General features: G+C 42.5%; 2 protein-coding genes across 5 annotated transcripts; one reads left to right on the plus strand and one right to left on the minus strand.

Annotated features, from left to right (window-relative positions):
• Positions 1–522: 522 nt before the first annotated feature.
• On the minus strand, positions 523–17966 carry ikbkg (inhibitor of nuclear factor kappa B kinase regulatory subunit gamma). 4 transcript variants are annotated; one of them, XM_085781023.1, is made up of 16 exons: positions 17538–17892; positions 16823–16963; positions 15056–15321; positions 12830–12904; positions 12642–12743; positions 11931–12116; positions 10845–10906; positions 10512–10559; positions 9087–9189; positions 8854–8969; positions 8607–8759; positions 7586–7658; positions 7361–7495; positions 3972–4108; positions 3594–3670; positions 1273–1742 (listed from the first exon to the last, which is right to left on the minus strand). In XM_085781023.1, the coding sequence occupies exons 2-16, from the start codon at positions 16959–16961 to the stop codon at positions 1552–1554; spliced, it is 1863 nt and encodes a 620-aa protein (XP_085637149.1). In that variant the 5' UTR covers positions 16962–16963; positions 17538–17892; the 3' UTR covers positions 1273–1551. The 4 variants fall into 4 exon arrangements, with proteins under 4 accessions (XP_085637150.1, XP_085637152.1, XP_085637149.1 ...); XM_085781024.1 differs by lacking the exon at positions 10512–10559 and having other exon boundaries at positions 523–1742; positions 17538–17966; XM_085781025.1 differs by lacking the exon at positions 12642–12743.
• Positions 17967–18711: 745 nt separating this feature from the next.
• On the plus strand, positions 18712–23143 carry tmed4 (transmembrane p24 trafficking protein 4). Its single transcript, XM_085781028.1, has 5 exons — positions 18712–18896; positions 20368–20468; positions 20560–20685; positions 21661–21807; positions 22255–23143. Exons 1-5 carry the CDS (start codon positions 18761–18763, stop codon positions 22402–22404), a joined length of 660 nt encoding a protein of 219 aa, XP_085637154.1. The 5' UTR covers positions 18712–18760; the 3' UTR covers positions 22405–23143.
• Positions 23144–23723: the final 580 nt, after the last annotated feature.

A 23723-nucleotide genomic window follows, 5' to 3' on the forward strand; every position in this document is an offset into this window, starting at 1 on the left:
TCACAAAACCGCAGCTATACACTTAAATGAAAATGGATTGGACATTCATTCCGGGTTATTAATATCATATTAAGGGAAATTTAACCGTTAGCAAAGTCGTATTCGTCAGACCTAAAGGAGAAAATATCTTATTTTGAAAGAACTGTTGCTGACGTCTCTCTCGCGCAGCACAGGACACCTTGCACAGCGTTACAATATGCGCTCGTGTGTCATTGCTATATATCTATTTCATTGTCCTTATGTGCGTCACATTTTCATTCATTTATATCGCATGTATTGTTCATACAGGACAATACCAGTTTTGAATGTCGTCTATTTTCACAGTTTAATACTTATAATAACATGAAATGGAAAAATGTTTTCAGTAATAAAGTCATTAAGAGAAGAAAATCATTACAATATAATATAATAATAATCAACCAATTTCACTGCTCTGGGATTATCACATCAAATATATTTTGTATCGCCATTCTTTCAAAATGAAGACGATGAATAACACATGACAAAGCACACACAAAGGGCTAATGAGTAACTGATTTATTTCATTTTAAAACAATATTCTTTGCACCGAATGATCTCTAATTACGTATGATATTCACACAAACTGTGAACGAACTTCAATGTGCTTACATTCAGAACGATAAATAGCTAGGAGCCACAGGTAAAGATTAGACAGAGTCGGGGCCATGGGGGAGGGTAGGGGTCAGGTCTATCAACCGAGATAAGAAAGCAGTGGTGCAGTCAAAGGTGTACACAGGCACAGAACACAGAGAATGGCTACTTTTTTAACAAGAGTAAATCCATCTCTAATACATAATAATACATGTTTTGAGGTAATGTAGACAAGCAACATTTATGACCAAAACATATTTAAATATTCTTTACTATTTAAAGCTCACTAGATTATTCACATTGTCATGTGTTTTAAGTTAAAGAGCAACCCCCCTTTTTGACATGTCATCACTTTAGGACCAATGATTACTGATGTGTTCAGCGTGGATGATGCAGTCAAAGTATACATGCCTGATCTCTGATATGTAATCACCTCCTCAGTCACCAGCATGTCACTGAAGTGAAGAGAGACTAGAGATGGGTGGGACTATGACAAGAAACAAGGGATGAATCTACAAATACTGATGGAGGTGCATCAATGTGCCAGCTAAGGCACAGGAAGAGGGGAAATAAAACAATCTGATGCTAAGAGACAAAAAGGATGACGAGAAGTGGACAGATTGCAGAGTTAAAAAAGCTACAGCAGAAACAGGGTCTTGGAGAAGTTATAGGAAAATACCGTACTGATTATCTTGCTATTGTTCTTGTTTGTCACTTACTCATACTGTCATCTGATTGCCACTTGATTCCAACACATTCAGCTAGAATGGAGAACGTATTTTGTTTGTGTGAATGAGGGAGTAAGGTGCAACAACCAAATATGTTTTTCCCAGGCTTTCCCCGGAGCTGGCGGCAGACTCACTGAGTTTCAAAAATGTAAATATACCATGTGTAAGTCTGCATGTGTGTGTTGGTGTCATGTGTTGAGCTAAGCTCATGTTACTGTATACAGTCCATGACATGTATCTGCAGTGTGTCCATATCTGGAGCCTGGTACTTGCACTTGGGACAACATAAATCGGGCACTTCCTCAGCTCCGGCTGCTCCTTGATCACCCACCGGTACCAAACCCTGATTGCGGAATGAGGGGGCGGGGGGCACTGTGTTGAAAGCTGGACCTGGAAACACACCTAAAGGCGAAGGAGACAGAAAAGATGAAAAAAACTGATTATATTTCAGTACCCCACTAAGGTACAATTTTTAGGTACTTAAAGCAGATATCAGTGGCACGGCCGTTTCGGCTAATGCTGTGTTCAAGGCAGGCTTTTGAAACCGTAAGTTACAGCTTCAAGTCACAACTACGACTTGGTAGCGTTCCAGGTAACCCGTAGCTCGTGTTTTTACCGTCCTGTTGTCTGTGAAAGTTCCCTATAACGGCCACTCGTAACTTCCGACCCGTGAACTCGTACCAGATCGAACTGGTATGACTTCACAGGAAGGAAAAACACAAAGTACGAGTTTCCTTGAACGCACCATGAGTTAGCAGCCCCCGCCCTTGTCAGGCATCAATTGGTCCTCGTGCTACGTCACCACATTCACGCGCATCCCTTGGCTGCACACACACAGCCCTTCATGCCGTTCTCTCCCCTCATTGGATAACACTTGTATCCCACAAGGAAAATTTTCTCCTCGGGTTACAGCAGAGCAGAGTGACGGAGAGACTCGTGTTTAGGCTGAAATACTTCATGTAAGTGATTGCTGACAGAAAATAGGACTATTTAGGACTTATATTAACAAAAACATTCCACTGATATCTGCTTTAAAGCTATAGTTAAACATTTTTGACAAATTGGCCCACTGCCGTAAATTCATGCAAAACCACTGATTATCTCACAGTGTGGTGAATGTGCAGGTCACAACTTGTCCACGAGAGCATTGTGGAGTTGTTGGATTGTGTATTTGATGAGTTTGATGAGGGTAACCAAGAAATTCCATTAGCCTCCGTAGCATAGCTCTGAGCAGCTTGAGGCTCTGCTCCGCCGTTCTAAAAACAGCTTGCACCGACAATTAATAGTAACGAACCTACTCCTACTTGAGGTACATACACTTTGATTCGTTTCAAATTCATGTCACCTCATACTTCTACTCCACTAAGTTTCTGAGGAAAATCTATACTGTATTACATTTATTTACATTTTTAATTTTTGTCATGAACTATCCAACCGGTCTATTGTATGTAGCATCTTGATCATCACATACATCATTAGGTAAAGTTTGAAAGGAAGGTTTGACATTGTTGATTATTGTATTAATTAGTTTATCATTAAAGCAGATAACAGCGGCACGGCCGTTTCGGCTAATGCTGTGTTCAAGGCAGGCTTTTGAAACCGTAAGTTACAGCTTCAAGTCACAACTACGACTTGGTAGCGTTCCAGGTAACCCGTAGCTCGTGTTTTTACCGTCCTGTTGTCTGTGAAAGTTCCCTATAACGGCCACTCGTAACTTCCGACCCGTGAACTCGTACCAGATCGAACTGGTATGACTTCACAGGAAGGAAAAACACAAAGTACGAGTTTCCTTGAACGCACCATGAGTTAGCAGCCCCCGCCCTTGTCAGGCATCAATTGGTGACGTAGCAGCCAACACATTCACGCATCCCTTGGCTGCACACACAGCCCTTCATGCCGTTCTCTCTCCTCATTGGATAACACTTGTATCCCACAAGGAAAATTTTCTCCTCGGGTTACAGCAGAGCAGAGTGACGGAGAGACTCGTGTTTAGGCTGAAATACTTCATGTAAGTGATTGCTGACGGAAAATAGGACTATTTAGGACTTATATTAACAAAAACATTCCACTGATATCTGCTTTAAATATGCAAATAAATAATATCCTCCAGAATGGACACATCAGTAACCTCTTTAAAAAAACTGACTTAATTCATAAAAGCTTTTATTTCAAACAAATTAAATGAGTAGCATTTCAAACCTAAGTAGATGTGATTTTGCATATGTGCTTTTGTGTGTGTTGGTTGTGCTGTACTTTGTGGAGGAGGAATAAGCGGGGCCCGGGCTGGAAAGTCCTCCATGTGCCTCATCTTCATTTGCTCCATACGTGCGCTACAGAGGTGAACACAGATAACATTCATGCTTAATCACAGTTTTAATAAATGCCTGGAGGAATCAGCATTTCATGATATACGTAGATACAGCTGTAATTTCAGATGTGACATGTCAGTCGACACAATTCAGCAAAATTGTGTGAACAGGCATTTGAATTTCCCTCAAAAAAGACAGATGGAGCTGTATGACCTCTGCATAAACCTTCCACATACTCAGATACAGGGAACAAATAGTTATCATATCTGAAATACTGAAGTGAGCATGTGGTATGCAGTTTTTTTGTGGTTGTTTTGTTTACCGTGTCGCAGCATCCTGTTTGAACCTGTCGATCTCAACCCGGGCCTTATTTAGTTCATCTTGCAGCTCCTCCTTCTTTTGGTTCAGCTTCTCTCTTGCTTCCCGCTCTGCTAGGAAATCTGCCTTGTAGATCTCAGCCTGAGCAAACGGAGTGAGAGAGGGAGGATTGACAGTATTCATTCTCCAAATCCAAGTAAACAATTAATTAATTCATATCATTTATTTTACTCCAGGGTTTACCTCAGCTATTTATCCTCCACCGAACATGTATCTGTTCCACTCCAGAGATCTAATGCTACTCCAGCATTTAATCTTAATCATATCAATCTACAACCCATATTCCAAATTCCCTGTCCCAACATTTTTGAGATGTGTTGCTGCTGTCAAATTCAAAATTACCTTATTTTTTGGTTAAAAAAAAATTGTACAATTTCTTAGTTTAAACATTTGATATGTTTACTATATTCCATTGTGAATAAAATATGGATTTGTGAGACTTGCAGATGATTGTTTTTTATTTTTTTCACATTTTACACAATGTCACAATTTTTTGGAATTGGGGTTGTATATAGGAGATTTCCAGCGCCGTAACGTAACCGTGCGGGGCCCCCCCGCGGCCGTTCGCCGCGGATGACAGCGGTGACGGCGGGGCGGGGGGGGGGGGGGGTGCGGCGGCGAGGCGAGGGCCGCGATGACGGGGGGCGGGCCGGGGGTTGACGGCGGCGACAACACAGCAGAACAATCCTGCCTAGGAGCTGTCCATGGCAGGGGTCGCGTTAACCGGATATTTTCCGTCATTGACCGTTTTTTTAAAACGCTGACGGAAAGATTTTGAGGCCATCCGTCATTTTGACAGATTGCAATTCACAGCCATGGCGTCTGGCCATGTGCATTTGTTTACACTGAAGCCGGCGGATAATCAATACATGGAGCGGTGGATAACGATATAAAACATATACAATGTCACAAAGTCACTACGGTGAGAATTAGATAAAAAAAAAAAAAACCTCAAAGCTGGCTGGTGCGCTCAGTAGAAAACACTGTAGTACCTCCTCCAGGCCTGTGTGGAGCGTGTGTGGCGCTGTAGCGCTGCCACACAGAAACACCAACAACAGAGAAGAAGACAGAAAGCTTCCCGCAGTATTCAAACTCCAAACATTACAAGTGGATTAAATGTTGATGGGAGTCGTGTCAGTGCAAATATGACGGTCGATAATGATTTAACGGGCGAGATTCAGCTGCAGTGTCCGAGGGGCCGACAGTAGTCAGCTGTTAAGTTACGTAGCTGTAGCTACACAGGTGCAGTGATGGGCAACCGAGGCTTTGTTGAGGCTTCGACACCTTATTCGAGTAATGGTTCATTACTCGAGGCTTCACTGACACAGTCGCTCGAGTATGACATCTAGTGTTCAATAAAATGAAGTGCAATTGAGACGTGTCATTCGGTTCATTGATTGTTTGAGATTTGATTTGCCATGCACACTCCTGTTCAACAAACGTTACATGGTTGTATGGTTTCAAGCTGACACAATAAAAATAAAAATATAAAATAAACATGAAGTTTCTCATTTGGCATATGATTGTGATAGGCTTTCGGTATTGACTTAGCCTGATATAGCTATTAGGCTCTGCTATGAATTACATTCTCCTCTGAAACAAGTCTAAACAGTCTATTGCTTTATACGATGTGAAATGGTGTAGATGGCAAATGTGATCTCATTTCAAAATAGAAAAGAAATATGGCAAGTTCGGCAAAGGATTCGATCTCACGTCTGTGGGGGAAAGCCCGATGTAATCACGGTGCGCCACCGTCAGTTTCACGATGTGTTGTACGGGACGTATTAAATATTTCTGAAGCCCATACAGTCGTTGACGCTTCAATCGTTACAAATATGCGTGTTACAACGCTTAAATAAATTATTTTTCCTCTGCTCCACATATCATGTTATAGAATTCCTGGTACTGAATGCTACACTTTCCAACCAAATCTCTGCCGCCTCAGTTTCTATGTGCTCCGAACCGAAGGCTCAGCTCAGCTCTCACAGAGAGCCGAGACAACCAAAACATTGACGGTGCTTCATGAATGACTGAACCACTCAACTGCTTCAAACGTCATCCAAGTGGTTCATACGTCACAAGTCACGTGACCAAACCACGCCTCGGCACACTGGTTCGATACAATTTGCTTCATGAGCTACGGCGCATGTGTCGGAGCCTCGGTGTCAAAGGACCATCACTACACAGGTGTGTCTCGGTACAGGTAGAGCGGTGGGGGCAGGACATCACCGTTTCACACACTCGCCGCGCACAACTCTTCTAAAGGTAACGCTAAGCCTTCTTTTAATGTATTCTGCCCGCCGTGGCATTGTTTATAACACTTAAAGCTGAGTGGGTCTTGTCCTGTCTGAATTTGTGCTGCATCTGGCTGTGGTCTATAGCTTCAGTTGTTTCAGTGATGTGCAGTGGCTGCGTGCGTGCGTAAAAGAGGAGAGAGAGAGAGAGAGAGAGAGAGAGAGAGAGAGAGAGAGAGAGAGAGAGAGAGAGAGAGAGAGAGAGAGAGAGAGAGAGAGAGAGAGAGAGAGAGAGCTAACGCCAGTGCACTATGAGGTGCCTATGTAAAACGTGCTCCTTTGGATGTTTTGGTATAACACATGGGTTAGCATGTTGATTGTTGACAGAAAACTGATGTCATCATCAGGTATTTACGTTGTATTTAGATGTTGAGTGGCAGAAAGTGACCCCCGCATTCACTGACTGACCCCACAGTTAGATGTGCTCTGACGCAGACTCTGCTCCGGAGCATCCTCTGTTCAATTTGTTTGGACTTGATATGGATTAAACATGAATTAAAATTGAATGCTATTGAATATGGCATTATTATCATTTTTTAAAAATTAAAGTGACCGGTAAAAATAGATTATGACGGAATTTTTATGACCCCGTCAGTCAAAATGACCGGCGACGAAAAAGTCTAGCGCAACCTCTGGTCCATGGTTACTTAACCAAAAGTCTCTTGAAATATCAAACAAAGAAGAGAACTATGGACTGTGGAAGCTTGAATGGCCAAAATACAGAAGTTATCATGACGTGAACCATATGTTGTGGTGTAAAAAAAAAAAAAAAAAAGAAGGACCGTTGATTCGGTGGAAACTCGGCTTAACGGGCGGGGGCGGGGCCCCCACGGCATGCGGGGCCCCCCCGCCTCGCGGGGGCTGCGGGGGTATACTTTACGGCCCAGGAGATTTCAATATTTATATAAAGACTAGTGCGATGACTTAAAACTCATCTGAGCTGAGCACAGAGTGAATAAACAAAGTGATTTGGAACTTTCCTCAACCTGTCACATGAGCCACTTGTGTTTCCAGATGTTGACCAGGTGTGTAACCGTACCTGTGCAGCGAGGACAGGAACAGTCTCCAGCGAGCCTTTCTGTTGCTCCACCTCCTCCTTCAGTTTATCGATCAGATCCTGCTTCAGGGCCAGCGCTCGCTCTGCCTCATCCAGCCGGCTGGACAGATCTCCTCCCTGGAAGACAACCGCCCGGTGTTAAGACCTGTCCATAAGCTGAGGAAGCTCATGCTAATGAGGGCAACGGCTGTTACTGTGTGTTCTTACCTCACTCTTCAGTTTAGAGTCGTAGTCCCTGAAGAGACACGTGTAGGCGTGTTGCAGCTGTGTCAGTTTTTTTCTGAGGATAAAAAGGAAGAGAATCTTACCTTTCAGAATAAAACATCAAATCTCAGAAATTGTGCTTGTAAAACCATTATGCTAACACAAAGACTGAATTATGATTATTATTAATATTTTGTTAAAACCCTCTCTGATCTGTCTTTAGAGAAAACCTGCCGAGCTATAGCTAAAGCCTGGTACACACTACACACATAAAGATTTTCTAAATTTATCTGTAGGACACCCCACATGTGAAGATAAAAAAAATCATTTTGATCGTATTGTGTGTTGTGTGCTTCGATATTCTCAAAACAACACACCACGCACATAAAGATTTGCCATACAGTACGACACACTAGAGTCAGATCTATCTTTATGTGTGCACCAAGGGGGCAGTTGTCGGTCTGAGAAGTGAAGCTCACTTCCACGTTCAAAAAACTGCAATCCCCTCGGCTTCCTCTGGGGGCTGGTGCCAGAAAGCAGCATTCTCCATAGACCCCCATGTTAAAATCGCCGACTTTACATCCTCAGTAAACATGATCAAAGCCTGGTGTCATAACGTTTTTTGGTCTCAACCGATAGTTTCTACCCCCGCACACACTCTGAAGGGGGTGAATATTTTTTTAACTCTACCGTTTTACTATTATTAGGTTCAAATTCTCACCAATTAGAGCACAAAAACGTTGAGTGACAGGTCCGGAGACCGCTGCTTCGAGGCCAAGTGGGCGGGTTCTCGGCCGGTAAATCCAACATGGCGCTGTTCAGGCCGCCATATTTGAGTCACAAAAACGACTCCCCAAAACCAATGGGTGACGTCATGGATGCTACGTCCATTCTTTTTACAGTCTATGGTGTGCACCAGGCTTAACTCTAACTCAGTTTACCAGGTGATGGGTTGGCTGAGGAATTCAATAACCAGTCGGTAAAAGGCTACCTGTCTATATGTGTATGTGTGTGCTGAACCTACTTCTCCTCCGTGACAACGTGTCTCTCTGTCTTCAGGGCCTGCTCCAGGCCCTGGGTCTGCAGCAGCAGCTTGTCCATGGCCACATGATGCTGCTTCTTCTGCTGCTCCAGCTCCCGCTCCGCTGCCTGCAGGGACTTCATCTTACTGCACAGCCTGGACACAGGCAGAACAAGATGTATACATGTTAGCACGCGCATGCACGCCTACAGATGATCACAACATACACATCTACTGTGTGACGACTTACTTTTCCTCCACAATCTTGCGTTCATGCTCGCTTTTCTCCAGACAGCTCTGTCTCTCGTTGAGTTCTCCTAACAGGGAAGTTGCCTGAGCTTTCAGAGCCTCACAGTCTTTGGCCAGCTGTAAAAACACAAACATTTTAAGGCGCCATACTACCATTACACTACCCTAACCACCTGTACCGTAACTTTGTAAATTCATTTGGTGTGGGGGGTTGTAGATTTTAAAAGTTGATACCTGAGCACAGTCTTTGTCTTTCTGCTTGAGCAGAGCTTCAGTTCTGTCTCGCTGAGCCGAACTCTTCTGCAGGTAATCAAGCTTCTCCTCAAGTTCCCGATACCTGCAGAAAAAAACTGATTCATAAGCATTCACACACTTTGTTGCGACACCGAGGCTTGAGGACTTTCCATTTTTCTTTGTCATCTTTGTGATGTTTCTACACTTTGAGTACTGTCCAATTGTGATAAATACATAATGTATTTCACATTTTTAACTTTAAATTTCTTTTTAATAAATTTAAATTACAGAAGTTACTCATATTCTAACTTGGCTTAGTCAAATGGGATATGAATTTAGATTCATGAGGAAAAAAATTAATTTTCTGAATGCAATTAGTAAGGCTGAATGGTTTATCATTTGATATCAAAATTGCAATTTGAGGACACTACAGGTTTAATTATTTAAAAGTTTTAAGCAAAATTAAATCACTTGTAATTTTCATAAGTTCTGAAGTGATATGTCTTGATGATTAACTACAGTGAAGCAGCTTATCCCGTTTGGTCTGAGATGCAAATGTGCAGCTACAGTTCAGAGCTGTCAACTGTAAAATTTGTTTGTGATGCTGACGTTGGCTTAAATATCAAGTGTTATCAACAGTGCCATCGGTCTCTGACCCTAATGTTAACTTAGAGCTGTCAACTAAAAATAGTCTGAGATGCAAATGTTACAGTAAACATCTACAGCTCAGAGCTGTCAATTGTAGCTTTGGTCTGTGTCTTTTAGGTTAAATAGCTACAATGCAGAGCTGGTTAAACATAAAACTAACAAAACTGACTTTTCTTTAAAAATATTTTAAAATAAGAATAAGAAAAACTGAATTATTTCACCTGTATATCATTCCCTCAAAACAATAAAGGGTTCCAGTCATGATGACCAGTAGAAAAGTCTGTATATTGTATATATATATATTGTATATTTGTTCAAAACAATGAGGATAACAAATGGAAAGTGACAGTGGGAAAATATGAAATGTATGAAATATTTCTTCAAATCATTCAACCGTGTCACAAAGTTACACATCTAAATGGAGATAATTTCCTGTACATTTGGCTTTATCCATTAAATATTTCAACGAAAACTTTTAACTCTCTCATGTAGAGACAGCAGCTGCAGTTCTGAAGACAGTTCAACTCCTACACTCGTCTTATGATTGGAGAAAAACTTGGTTTTAACTGTATGACAGTGGAATAACAGACACATGGCATATTTGTGTGTCATATTTACAGGTAAACTAAAAATGAGACAAATCCCAAAATAACAAAAAAAAAAAAAAAAAATCACACAGGTGGGTACATGAGTTAAAAAAGTAAGAGAAGGAGACAGTGTAGATATCAGACATGGACAGTGTGAGAGAGACAAAGCCACACAGAGCTGCGGGCTCACCTGCCCTGTGTGGCCTGAAGCTGCTCTGTGAGTTTAGCCAGGCTAGAGCTGGAAGAAAGGAAGAGGAAGAGAAGAAGGAGAGAGGAGGAGGAGGAGGAGGAGGAAGAAGAACAAGACATCTCAGCAGTCAGGCTTTAGTTAAGCAGGGGAAACACAGAAATGTAAGTACATGCAGGCATCCCCATGTTACAGAGAAGCCTTCAGCAAATATACTGTTTGATTAGTTTAATCAGTCTGAGAGGTTGTGATGACAAGTTAAACACAGAGTGTGAGTAGTTTGGTGCTGGCAGTTTCAATATTCTGTAGAGTGAGATGAGGGAAACTGCATCATACCAGTCAGAGGAGTGCTGCGCCTCAGAGCGTTGCTGAACAACCTCCTCCGTGACATTGCTCGCCTGTGAAAACAGTCACACAAGTGTTTTAGATCACAGAGAAAGCTGATTCTTACGTCTATAAATAACTGCTTTTGTTTTTTTTGGGATGTTTGTCTCTTGCAAATCTCTTCTAACCTTTGTGTAGTCTTTCTAAAAATGGATTATTTAACACTTAGCTAATGGAAACAGACCGATCTGCTGCTGTTGTGCTGTTGTTGCTTTTATTTCCTTAAAGGGGAACTATGCAAGTCTGGTCGCTTTTCCTCTGTTTTGCTAACCCTCCTCTTGGCCATGTGCATTAGTTTTCAATGAAGACGGCGAGAAAGCAATCCATGGGGGCGGCGTTTAGCTCACTTGGTAGAGCTGCTGTCCCATGTTGAGGCTACAGTCCTCACTGCAGGCGGCCCTGGTTCGAATCCCGCATCGGGCAGCCCTTTCCTGCATGTCATTCCCCCTCTCTGCCTCCCCATTTCCTGTTTCTCTCTTCACTGTGCTATCAATTAAAGGCAATAAAAAGTCCAAAAAATATACTTAAAAAAAAAAAAAGAGGTGCTAAGATGCTATACCATATACGATGTTACGACGTGTATATTTGTGTAGTCTTATCTGTCATAAACAAGAGATTACGGGTTACGGGCCGCGTTTGTGTCGCGGTGCCACAGAGACGAGAGCTGGGACACCGGGTCAGATGGTTGGTGGACGGCAGAGAGCTTCCATTCTCATTTTCATTCTCTAACAAGTTACAAGTCATTTATTTAACCATCACAATTACTCCCATCTGTAGAACTACATCGTTCTCAATTGAAACAGTTAATGTCTTATCTGTTGTGCACTTAGTTGTTTATTCTACTTTAGCGTTAGGTAATGTCCTGTCTTGTGTATTGTATTTTATTCTGTCACCGTAGGACAGTGAGAAACTACTTTTTTCGATTCATCTGTATGTCTGGTACATGTGGTTGAATTGACAATAAAAATCTTCAATCTTGAATCACTGCTGTAGTGGTTCCTCGGACAGACTTTCTCCATGTTTGTATCATGGTGTCACCTGTGCCTGCGCTACTTTGCCACGGAGCTGGTCGATGCAGCGGCGCATTCGCTCTCTCTCTTTCTCCCACTCTTCTCTGTCCCTCTCCAGCTCATCGTTTTTCCTCCTCAGATCCCTCATCCCCTCCTCCAGCTTTTCTTTGTGGCTCTTCAGCAGCTGCAGGAAGTCGTTCGCACCTTCCACGGGCTGCGGAGAAACACATGAAAAGTGAGAGAAACCTGGAGATAAATGGATGCAGGGAGACCCGATGAAGGGAGGGAAGTGGATAGGGACAGACCGAGTTCACCCTGGGCTGGAAGGCAGGTAGAAACACACCAAGATGGAAGGTAACACACACAAGGCTTTAGAGAAGCAGAGTGGGATTATAAAGAGATCAATCAGTGTGCGTCAACTGCGCTGGATTCTGTGTGTTAATCAAGTTAGAAGCAAAGAAACTTCTGGTGCCCCAACCTCCATTCAATCCAGCGTTCCTGCTCAGGGGATAAAACCTGGACAACTCCCAATTTTGGAACACAGTTTCCCATAATGCAGCTGGTGTTAAATTTATCATTACAACATTTGAAAATGCTGCACAGAGCTTAGTGTTACATTTTGTGCTCCAGTTGCATTTATTCCAGGTGTGAAGTCCAGATTTCCGACCCTCTCTGAACACGAAGACAGATAAAGATGGGGGACACACGGATGAGATCGGGATGAAGTGAGCAGTCTCACCTGGCCGCTTTCCCTACCCATCACTTCCCCCAGTGCCTCCGATAGGGAGGCGGGGGGAGTGGGGAAGGGGCTACCCAAGGAGCTATGCGCACTTGCGCTGGCCTAGACACACGGACAGGCCCGTTAGTCGTACAATAAACACATACATCCAAACAAACAAACAAAAGGCAGCGTCAGACGTCTCTTACCAGGCTGCGAGCTGGCGTGGTCTGTGTGTGCCGATCCGTCTCTTCAACCCTCTTCTTCTCCCGCTGATCCAGAGTCTGAAAGAGGCAACAGAAATACACGGGTCCAATATATTAGAAGCAGAAGAAAATCTATTTTTCAGCAGATGTAGTTTGGAGCTTCTACACATTTTGTGTTTTGTTTTACCCAGTTTACTTTAGACTTTGCTGTCTTTAAGGGAAATTATTTTTCACAGTTCTTCTTATTTACACATTCCGACCATGAGGACAGAGCAAGAAGGTAACACTGGGGAAACACACATAACACAACACAGAGACCGAAGTGTATACATTTAACAATCAAAAAAAAAAAGTTGGGCCCTGACGCCTCAGCGCTCTGTATCTGCGTTTCTGCGGAAGGTGGGTGGTGAGATGGGTGTTTAGTGGGTACATTAAAGGTTATAGCTACAACTTTTTCATCGAGGATTAATTTTTCAAAAAGAATACATCCACAGAACGTCTAGAGGGGTGCAGAATAATAATTAACCTTACTGAATTTTTTTATAGTATATAAATATTTGTTTTATAAATTTTGACGGGTCCAAAATATACAAATATTTACATCTGGTTACGTTGGCAACGTCGGCATAATGTGATCTCTGCACCAACAGCATTAGTACGTTGATGTCACGTGAGGCGGAGCTCAGGGGGCCAGATCCTGATAGCTCTGTGGAAAAAATGGCATCGTGCTAATGCTAACGCTAACGCTAACCAACGGTCAGTCGGTACTGTAATGTTTACAGTGCAGGCGTGATGCTGTGGGTTTGTCTGGTTCATCTGCAGGTGAGTTAGTGTGAAATGATTTATATGTGTTTCCAGTCCGCTGTCAAAACCGGAGCTGCCGCTCGTTAAAGCAGAAGTAAGCGATCCGGTGGTTTTGGCTAACTTCTTGTCAGCCGATGGAGTTAGCAGTCCCCATCCTCGTCCCTACGTCACCACATTCACGCGCATCCCTTGGCTGCACACACAGAGAGGACCGCCCCTTTATGCCGTTCTCTCTCCTCATTGGATAAAGCTCGTAGGATACAAGGAAAGTTTTCTCCTCGGCTTACAGCAGAGCAGAGTGACTGACAGACCCGTGTTTCGGACCAAACACTTTATAAGTGATTGCCGTCGGAAGATATAACTATTTAAGACTTATATTAACACAAACATTCCGCTTACTTCTGCTTTAAATACAGTTAGCGTTCGCTTAGCTTTGGCTACTAGCCCGCTACCTGGCAACCAGTACAATTGAATGTTGGAGCGAGAGCGGGCAAGTGTGTGTATGACACTTACTGGCTGGGAGGAATTAAACTTGTAGCCAACACTTTTAAATGCACTTTTACCAGAGAACTTCTAATATTCTACTATTGTCAATAGACTGGCTCTTCCTTTACTCAGTTTAATATGGTACTAACAGACGTCTCGTGGCGGCACATGACCATGTGTTGTTACTGGCTTTTGCTGTACTACCAGACAGTGCCATTGCTCTTAGTAACAACTGTGTAGTGAGTTTGGCTTCAAACCAACTCAGACTACGTGAACACGGAGGGAACAGAAGAAAGGTTTAGCTGGCTGAGACTCGGCAGAGTAAACCAGGCCACGTCACTCACAGTTCTGTTGTTTGCCAACAGAAAAGAGGATCAAGGAGACGAGATGTAGTCGCAGGAAAACCATCTGCCTGCTTTACTCGCCTGAATTTTTTTTCCTCCATTTTTCGCTCTCTCTATAAAAATCTCATTATTTACCAACAAGAAAAACAACTTTACAGCATATTGTGTGAGAATAAAATTAGTGACATGATGTGAAAAGTAGCAATAATAAATACTGATTTCAGTCAAATGGCCACTGCACACCGCTCATGGGTGAATTTTGCAGCCACGATGTTGGCCTTTACACTCATTCCGTCCACAGGAAACTCCAGGTATTAGTTTTTTGTCGTTTTGTCATAAGTTTTGTCTTATGTGCAACCTTTGCATCTCTCTACATGGCTTAATTAAAATGACTATGTCAGGGGCAATAGGATTTAGTGAGCAAATGGACTATGAACTATTGAAACTAGAATTACCACTGTGTGAAATCATGATATTATATATACAGTAATCTATGCACATACCAACAGAAGATAAAGATATCGCAATGGAAGACATGAAATGACAAATCTAGTGTGTAAATATGTACAACAAGTGTTAAGTGTGAATCTCTAACCTGTGGTCCTTCCAGTGGACCGTTCCTCGCCGGGCGTCCCTGCAGGTCTTCAGTCTGGCTGGAGCTGCAGCAGTGGTTAGACGAGGAGGTCGGGCCGCTCACCAGACTCTGTAAGGAGTGGTTCTCCTGGGCCAGCCGCTCCACCAGGGCCCGGGCCTCCTGGAAACGAGAGCTGAGAAATTCCCTTTCCTCCCTCGTCCTTCGCTGCCATCCCTCCATCTCCTCGCAGCGCTGACGCAAGGCCAGGTTGCTCCGCCGCAAGGCCTCTGGAAGACGCACAGGGGTGAAGGTAAAAGATGGAGGAGAATGATATGACACAAGGAAACAGGTTCTACAACAGGTCAAATGGGGACAGAGATTAAACCAATGTTATGATGATGAACAAGAAGTAGTTAGGCTAATTATGTACTGCATCTATTATATGACTTCCAGGACTTTAAGAGGCAACATGCACAATACTGAAAGATTAAATAAAACATTGTTCCTCTTAAAGGCTGGATTCATGTTGTTCAGTTCTCTCAATGCACATGTTGTGTTTCACAATAGAGTCTATGAGCACAGACAGTAGCTAATGTAACTAACATTATTGTGTTACTGAGTCAATCTGTGGGGTGTTCATGGACTGTGTAACTCCTCTTTACTCTTACGCTACATCTCTGCCTTCATCATCATCATCATCATCATCATCATCATCATCATCATCAGATAATTACCACAAACTCTGAAAGGTTCTTGTTAGTCCAACCTCTCTTTGTATGATATGACCGATACCATATGGATGCTCATGTCTGCAAACCTTAGGTACATATTTGATGGAAAATTTAAATTAATACATCGACTTGTGCTACTGTTATTCTATACTTTGGAATGAACTGTACATAAGGTCCACTTGTTGCCACATAAGCAAAAGTTACAGAGTGCTTTAAGAAGCACCTGTATAGAAAGGCATTCCCTGACTGTCTCCTGTGATTCAGCCCTGCATGGGCTGCTGCTGTATTATTTTTGTGGTATTGAATGTATGTATTTATTGTTCTGTATTTTAACCCTGTAAAGCACTTTGTGAGTTCTTTCTGTGAGAAGTGCTATACAAATAAATGTTACTTACTTACCTAATTGCAAGATAAAGCTTTCACATATTGACTCATCCTTAATCAAGACTGGCCTCAGTACCTGCTGATGGTTGGCCTAGTGCTAATAAACAATGAAAACCTCTACTATTGCATTGCTCACACATTGCTTGACTACACACAGTGTCTGGGTTTTGTATGAATCATTGCTATACACACTGAGCTTTAATTTGACTTAAACATTTCTACAACGTTTTTCAGGCCAAGGACCCCCAAACTGACGGAGAGATGGAGCAGGGACTCCTACTATATTAGAAAAATGTGAATTAATGTATATTAAACTGGGCCCAGTATAAACATAGCTTGTCATTGCGAATTCAATACTAAGCTATTCAAATATACGCAGGTTCATATATTCATGTTTTTTCCAAACGTGTAAAAGGTACAGTGAGTAGGGGGCTGTCCCTCTGCCATTTTTAAACAGACCTTGTTCATTGATACCAATGCCATCAACACTGTCAACTGCATGATAATCCTGCAGACAAGCTATTCAAATTGACATTTTTATTTGAAACATAAATGTGGAAACTAAAAGATATAAAGCACTGCCCCCCCTCCCCTGCAGCATCTCCGCGGACCCTCTAGGGGTCACGGACCCCCTGTTGAAGACCTGTGCTGACAGCATGAGAGCAGCTCCTACCTCTCAGCTGCTGGTTGTCCCCCAGCAGCCTGGTCACCACCTCGTTGGCAGCCAGCTCTGGGGGGACCCGGAGGGCCCCTCCACTCTCCTCTCCCGACATGTCCCACTGCATCGGGCCGTCAGGCTGGGGCTGCACCATCCCTTTTAGAAACACAACCACAATCACACTGACACGCGCGCACATACACACACATGATTTGACTGGTATTGTGACAACGCATCACTGCACCGCTAACGTGCAGCCTCATCTCCGTGGGCGGGACAGGAACTTTTTACTTTCAGTTCAATTCCTCGGCAGAAAAAAATAATCCTGGTCCCTCTTTTAGAGGCCTGTGTCCATCCTGGCGGACTGATGGGCTCAGGCTGATGACTCACTGGTTTCCTGTGTCAGTGCTCAGCTTGGTGCTGTTGTTAACCTGGTGCACAGGTAGCGGTGTGCGGGAAGAAAACATTACGTCATCCCCACTACCATGAGGCACTCAGCTCATCTGAGACACATTATCATGCTTTACCCACATTAGTTTGTTAACATTAACTACACCAAACATCTGCTGGTCGCCTTCAATACTGTCGTTTGACCAGAAACACATGACCACCTCAGCTAACGTTACATAAACGTCACAGGATCAACTCTAACTCTGTCCTCCTCACTACACAGTACAGATTAATCTCAGAGCTAACGACGAGGACATCACATGAACGAAACTGCTCTTACCCGCTCCTTTTATCCGCTATGTTGTCCGGGTTAACTGTGTGTCGGTCCGACACTCGCATACAACCTGTTATTGAGCGCAGCTAGTGTTGTTTAGTCAACGCCACAGAGCTGGTTGATGCTAGAAAGCTATTTAACGATTTAGCTTATTAGCTTGCTAGGGTAATTTAGCAAAGCAGCAGCTGAGTAATATCCAGCACACGTTAAGTGACATTAACTCCTATCTACACCAACGAACTGTATGCCCTCCGAAGCCTATTTGTCTAAATTTCATAGCGTTAACCCAATGCTATTTGTAATTTTAAAGTGGGTTGAGGTTTTCTGTCAGTGTCGAGGCGACTGTTGTTAGCTCAGGAAATGCAGAGACTTTTCTCTCCCGAGTTTTGTCTGTCAGGAAGTAGCCTACTTCCTCTCAGGCTGAAACACAGCCCACTTTTATAGAGAACCAACCACGCTTGAAATCTCTTTGATTGATTTGATTTCAGGAGAAATTTATTGTGAAGCTGAATAGAGGAAGTAGTAGTTAGAAATTAAAAAAAAAAGGCATCATCCCCTGGATGTATTTTTCTTTGCCTCTGAGCTGCATTTAACTGTCTTCATCAATAGTTTTGATCATGTTTATGATTACTGCTATGATGAGATTTTTACCCCCCCCCCCCCCTCCTCTGTGACTTGATATTTGAGATTTTCTCATCAAATTTCTGAGCTCAAGCATGAAGAAACACATAAATGCATTACTCTTTGTTCTAATAAATTAACTTTTTAAATTTCTTTAGTATCCTGATATTGATCAGTTACCAAATATAGCATTTCTGATTCTAAACTTTCATGAGCTGAAACAGCTTTGTGGGAAATAGTGCAGTGAAATGACTTCTTTCTGTGAATGCTCTCTTGGTTTTCTTTTGCATCTACATACACACTCAGAATTGATGTAGCGTGAACTCGTGGCATTGAACCTAAAACTATGAATGCTGTCACGAACTGCATCTATCTTGATTACCGTATTCAAACTGAAATAGTTTTCTCTGTTAGTATGAGAGGGGAGGGACAGTCCCTGATTGAGTGCTGCTGCGGCCTGGAAGGCTAAACTGAGGGGGAAAAATCCCACGACCCAGGAAATCCCCTTCCTCCTTCCGCAGTGACGGTGACGTCCAGGTGACGTCAGCGCGCTGCAGCGGCGGCAGAACTTCCGGTGCTGATGTGCGCAGAGTGAAGGAGGCTGCACAATGCTGTCTACCCCGGCCGCTGGACTGCTCCTCATAGCCGCTTGGATTTATCCAGGCTACGCTCTCTACTTCCACATCGGAGAGACGGAGAAAAAATGCTTCATTGAGGAAATTCCCGACGAGACCATGGTTATCGGTAAGACGCCGCGGGCTCGTTAGCTACACACCGCTAACTAGCAGCGTAGGCTAACAGCTGGCTGCAGTGCAGGAGAGATGCTGCTGCACTGACTCTGACAGAAACCACCACAGTGAAGCATCGAGTTTATTTATTTTATTTAAAGGTTTAAGGATCAGGGACATTGCACATTAATAAAAACATTTAAACAAATGTAAACATGCCAGAATTAGCCAAAAGGCTATTTTGCATCTGTTGTCCCTGGACTGATGTTTAAAGTCACCCTAAAAGGAAAATAATAATAAAAAAATTTGGGTTATCAACATACAAATAATACATTCAATGATTAAAAAGCTGAATAGTGGACAAAAGACAGAGAGCTCAGTGGAGGTCCATGCATACACACACAAACTAACATAAAACTGAACTCAAACAGCAGCCGCTACAGACAAAACAGAAGCAACATTAAACAGCAACACCAACAGAAAAAAAAAAAAAAAAAAGTACACAAGACACAATCACATTATACACATTGGACACATGAGTTCACACGGTCCAGGCTGCTTTTAAGTCTTAAAATAGAAAACACTTGATGTGTCTGTAGCTGCTGTGAACGCCTCAACACCTGCATGCTTTACATTCATATTAATAATTATAGTCGATGCTTCGAGATAAAAAATTCAGTGGTTAATTCATGATCAGAACAAGTGCTGCTCAGCTCCAGGCACAAAGCTCTCAGTAAATACTGAGTGTTTTCCACCTGAGACTGAAGATCAATAGTGTTACGAAAGCAATATTGTGATGTGGAACAATTTCCAACAGAAACTCACCACCACCACTAATCATCAATCTGCACCGCCCACAGTCTGTTCGTCTTTCACAAACCCAGTTTAACATAAATCCTGTGGTTATATATTGAAACAATGGATGAGAAGGAACGTGTGTCTAAATGGAAAGAGGGCGTAATGTTGTGTCATACAAACTGTTCCATTTTAGGGAAAGAGCACGCTAATGAAAAAGTTTGATTTAACAAGACTTCTGTGTCTTATCTGCCATTAGAAGTACCTAGCCTGACCGATAATGGATACCTGATATTGATATTATTGATAACAGTTGGTGGAAATTCATTCATTAAATGTTTGCTTAATTCTTTATTCTGCTGTACAGATAATTTATATGAGAGGGCGAGGCTCAGTAGTTTTTCTGAGGTACTGTTTGGTTTTATGGTTCACGGCTTTAGATTCACTCTCTCTGGCAGCTGTTCTCACTAGAAAGGTTCAGGTTTAATCCACTGTTCACAGAAGGACTGTGTGAGTGAGCGACACATCGAATATTTCCCTCATTAGATGGTGTAGACCAAAAACAGAGCTAATAGATCAGTAAATTTCACACACTGGTGGCCAGGCCTCCAAATGAATGATAATGTTACTATGCGTCTGTCAGATTGTGTGAATAAGCAGCTGTTTGTTGAATAGTTTTGTGTATTTGACAGGAAAGTACCGGACTCAGCTGTGGGATAAACAGACCAATTCTTTCCTCCCAGCCACCCCCGGCCTTGGGATGCATGTCGAGATCAAGGATCCGGATACAAAAGTAAGAACGGCGTTGGTTGCAACATAAAAAAAATAAACGCCTACATGAATAGATATGGAAACTAAAGACTTTCCTCTCACTACTCTCTCAGATTATCCTCTCTCGTCAGTACGGCTCAGACGGACGGTTCACCTTCACCTCCCACACTCCTGGAGAGCATCAGATCTGTCTGCACTCCAACTCCACCAAGATGGCTCTGTTTGCAGGCGGAAAACTGGTATGAACACAGTCACTGCTCTGATTTTTAACTAAAGCTGATCAGTCATTTTCCTTTCACACAAATGGTTGTAGTAGGGATAGTTCACCCAAAATTCAAATTTCACTCATTATCTACTCACCCTCATGTCGACTAAGGGCTGGGAGAATTTTCAGAGTCCTCCGTGCCTTCTCTGAGTTACAGGGGGGGTCCACGCAGCAGTATTTGTCCATATAATGGTTGTGAATGGATACCACTTTTCTTCGTCCAAAAAGACACACCAAAAAACATCCAAATACCTCCACACAGCTCGTCTGTAATGTCCCTCTTGTATTGAAGCCCCGACATGAGAAATTGTTCCGAAAAAATTAAATAAGTCTATATTTTAAGCTTGTTTGTAGCAGAAGCCCCCAGTGTCTCAGTTCACTGCTCTCCCTGTGTCCGTGCAAATTTCTCATATCGAGGCTTCAATACAAGAGGGATATTACAGACGAGCAGTATGGAGGTATTTGGATGTTTTTTGGTGTGTCTTTTTGGATGAAGAAAAGTGAGCACCATTCACAACCATTATATGGACAAATATTGCTGCGCGGACCCCCCCGTAACTCCGAGAAGGCACGGAGGACTCTGAAAATTCTCACAGCTCTTAGTTGACATGAGGGTGAGTAGATAATGAGTGAAATTTGAATTTTGGGTGAACTATCCCTTTAACTAAAGTTGATCAGTCATTTTCCTTTCACACAAATGGTTGTGACTGTACTGGTGACACCACGGAAAATGAATAGAGCAAACTGCGCAAGATCACCTGGTAAAGATCATAATATTTGAAGTAATGATCCACAAGAAGATAAAGTTGTGGGTTTTTTATTAACCAAAAACTACCTCAGTCTCTCTCAGGCTTCTTTTCTGGAGTCCTAACCACTGTAATATAAGTATATATAGATATAAGATTATAAGCAGTTAAGAGTTCACACTGTCTGTTTTCCACTGTTACAGAGAGTGCATCTAGACATTCAGGTCGGGGAACATACCAACAACTACCCTGAAATTGCAGCTAAAGACAAATTGACCGAGCTGCAGCTACGAGTCCGACAGCTTCTGGACCAGGTGGAGCAGATCCAGAAGGAGCAGAACTACCAGAGGGTCAGTGAAAAACACACATGCTCCATGTTAAAGGAGTAATTCACCAATTTTCTACTCACTGTCATGCCATGGAAGGGTTTGGCGAACTTTCGGATTATCAAAATGCTTTTAGAGTTCAGGGGGGGTCCGGCTGGCAACGGATTTTCATACAGCGGATAGAGTTCACTTTTGAATCGTCCAAAACACACACTATGAAACATCCAAATACCTCCATACTACAGTGAGCACAAAAGTGAGCACTATCCGCCACCATTATATGAAAATCCGTTGCTAGCCGGACCCCCTCTGGAACTCCAAAAGCGTTTTGATGACTCCAAAAGTTCTCTGAACCACAACAAGGCAATTGGTGAATTATCGATTTTGGGTGAAGTATCCCTTTAAGATGACAGGGTCACTGCTATGTTTAGTAGGGGTTACATGATTTCACTCTGCGTTGTCTTCTGGCAGTACCGCGAGGAGCGCTTCCGCATGACGAGCGAGAGCACCAACCAGCGCGTCCTCTGGTGGTCCATCGCTCAGACGCTCATCCTCATCGTCACTGGGATCTGGCAGATGAAGCACCTGAAAAGCTTCTTTGAGGCCAAGAAGCTGGTGTAGCGTCCGTCTGAGCATCTGGAACAACATGAACACAAGCGGACAGACTTGATTGACGGGAACAGACACGCCCACAGAAACAGCCAGGGGGGGGGGAGACAGACGTGTGGTCTTAATATCAGCCAAAAATGGTACGAGCAGATTTAAGAAGCAGTTATCAATCCCGAGCAATGTGTTTTTGTTTGTTTTTTTCTTGTAAATGTTTTTAAGATATTGTTATTATTCCGTTAGCAACGTCACAATGGTTCATCCACTTTGCAAATTCCTTTCCTGTTGTGCTCACTATTGTTTTCACTGGACATGTCATTTCCTGTTTTCTGTGCACAAAGAAGCAGCGGCGACGTTAGTGAACTGAGATTGTGTTTTTAAGGTGGTACAGGAGTGAATGACTGCAGCAGCACAAACGTTACAATGAGAATGTTACACCTGTTTCTATCTTCACAGAGTGATCACACTTATGCAAATATTGTACAAGATCTCTATTCCTCACATGTACGTTTTGTTACACTTTACTTAAACCCTGTGGAAAACATTTATAAATAGTACATAAATGGTTCCGAAAACCTCATAATGTAGTTGTAAGCTTCAAGGAGGACATTTAAAATGTTATTTAATGTGTTTCTGAACAGTTATAAATCCCACAAAGCGCCTGCAACTAGTGAATAAACAGGGAGTTAATATTTAATTACACAAAGACATCACTGTGATCATATTGATGATAACACACAGTAACTTCATCAGGGCTTCATCAGCTCACATTGTGAGTTAGGATGAAGTTATTTTTGTTAAAACCATAATATAACAGTAATAAATAACATATGATTACACATCAGTTTTACAGATGCTTCACAAATACATTAAAAACCATTTAAATGCTTTAATATCTGATTACAGCTACATTCATTTTTTTGTGAACCATTTATTTTGTGCTTAGAAATGTGAAAAGAGTCAAACTAAACTGTTACATTCACCCCTCTACTGACTGTATATAGTTTCTAGCTTGAGTCCAGTTGCCTGTATATTATACCAGAGCTTGGTCTGTAGATACAGTTTGTGATACTCACCTGTGAATAATAACAGGAGCTCACTGTTTGTTGTAAATAACAGTTAAAGCGTATTGACTGTCCTGTTTTCTAATGCCTTTTACATGGATTGAATGAGTCTTTACACTTTTTTTTTAGTTGTCTCCAGGTTTTTGCTTTTTCAGAACTTATTTATTGAGCAGCCGTAACCTGTGTCTTAGCGACATTTACTGTCATTGTCAGTGTTTTAATACTTTCACAAATTCTATTAATTTCTGGGGGGATTAAGTCATATCATTG

This window comes from Trachurus japonicus, chromosome 7, assembly GCF_045865225.1.
Source record: "Trachurus japonicus isolate A0001 chromosome 7, Traja_1.0".
Taxonomy (NCBI): domain Eukaryota; kingdom Metazoa; phylum Chordata; class Actinopteri; order Carangiformes; family Carangidae; genus Trachurus; species Trachurus japonicus.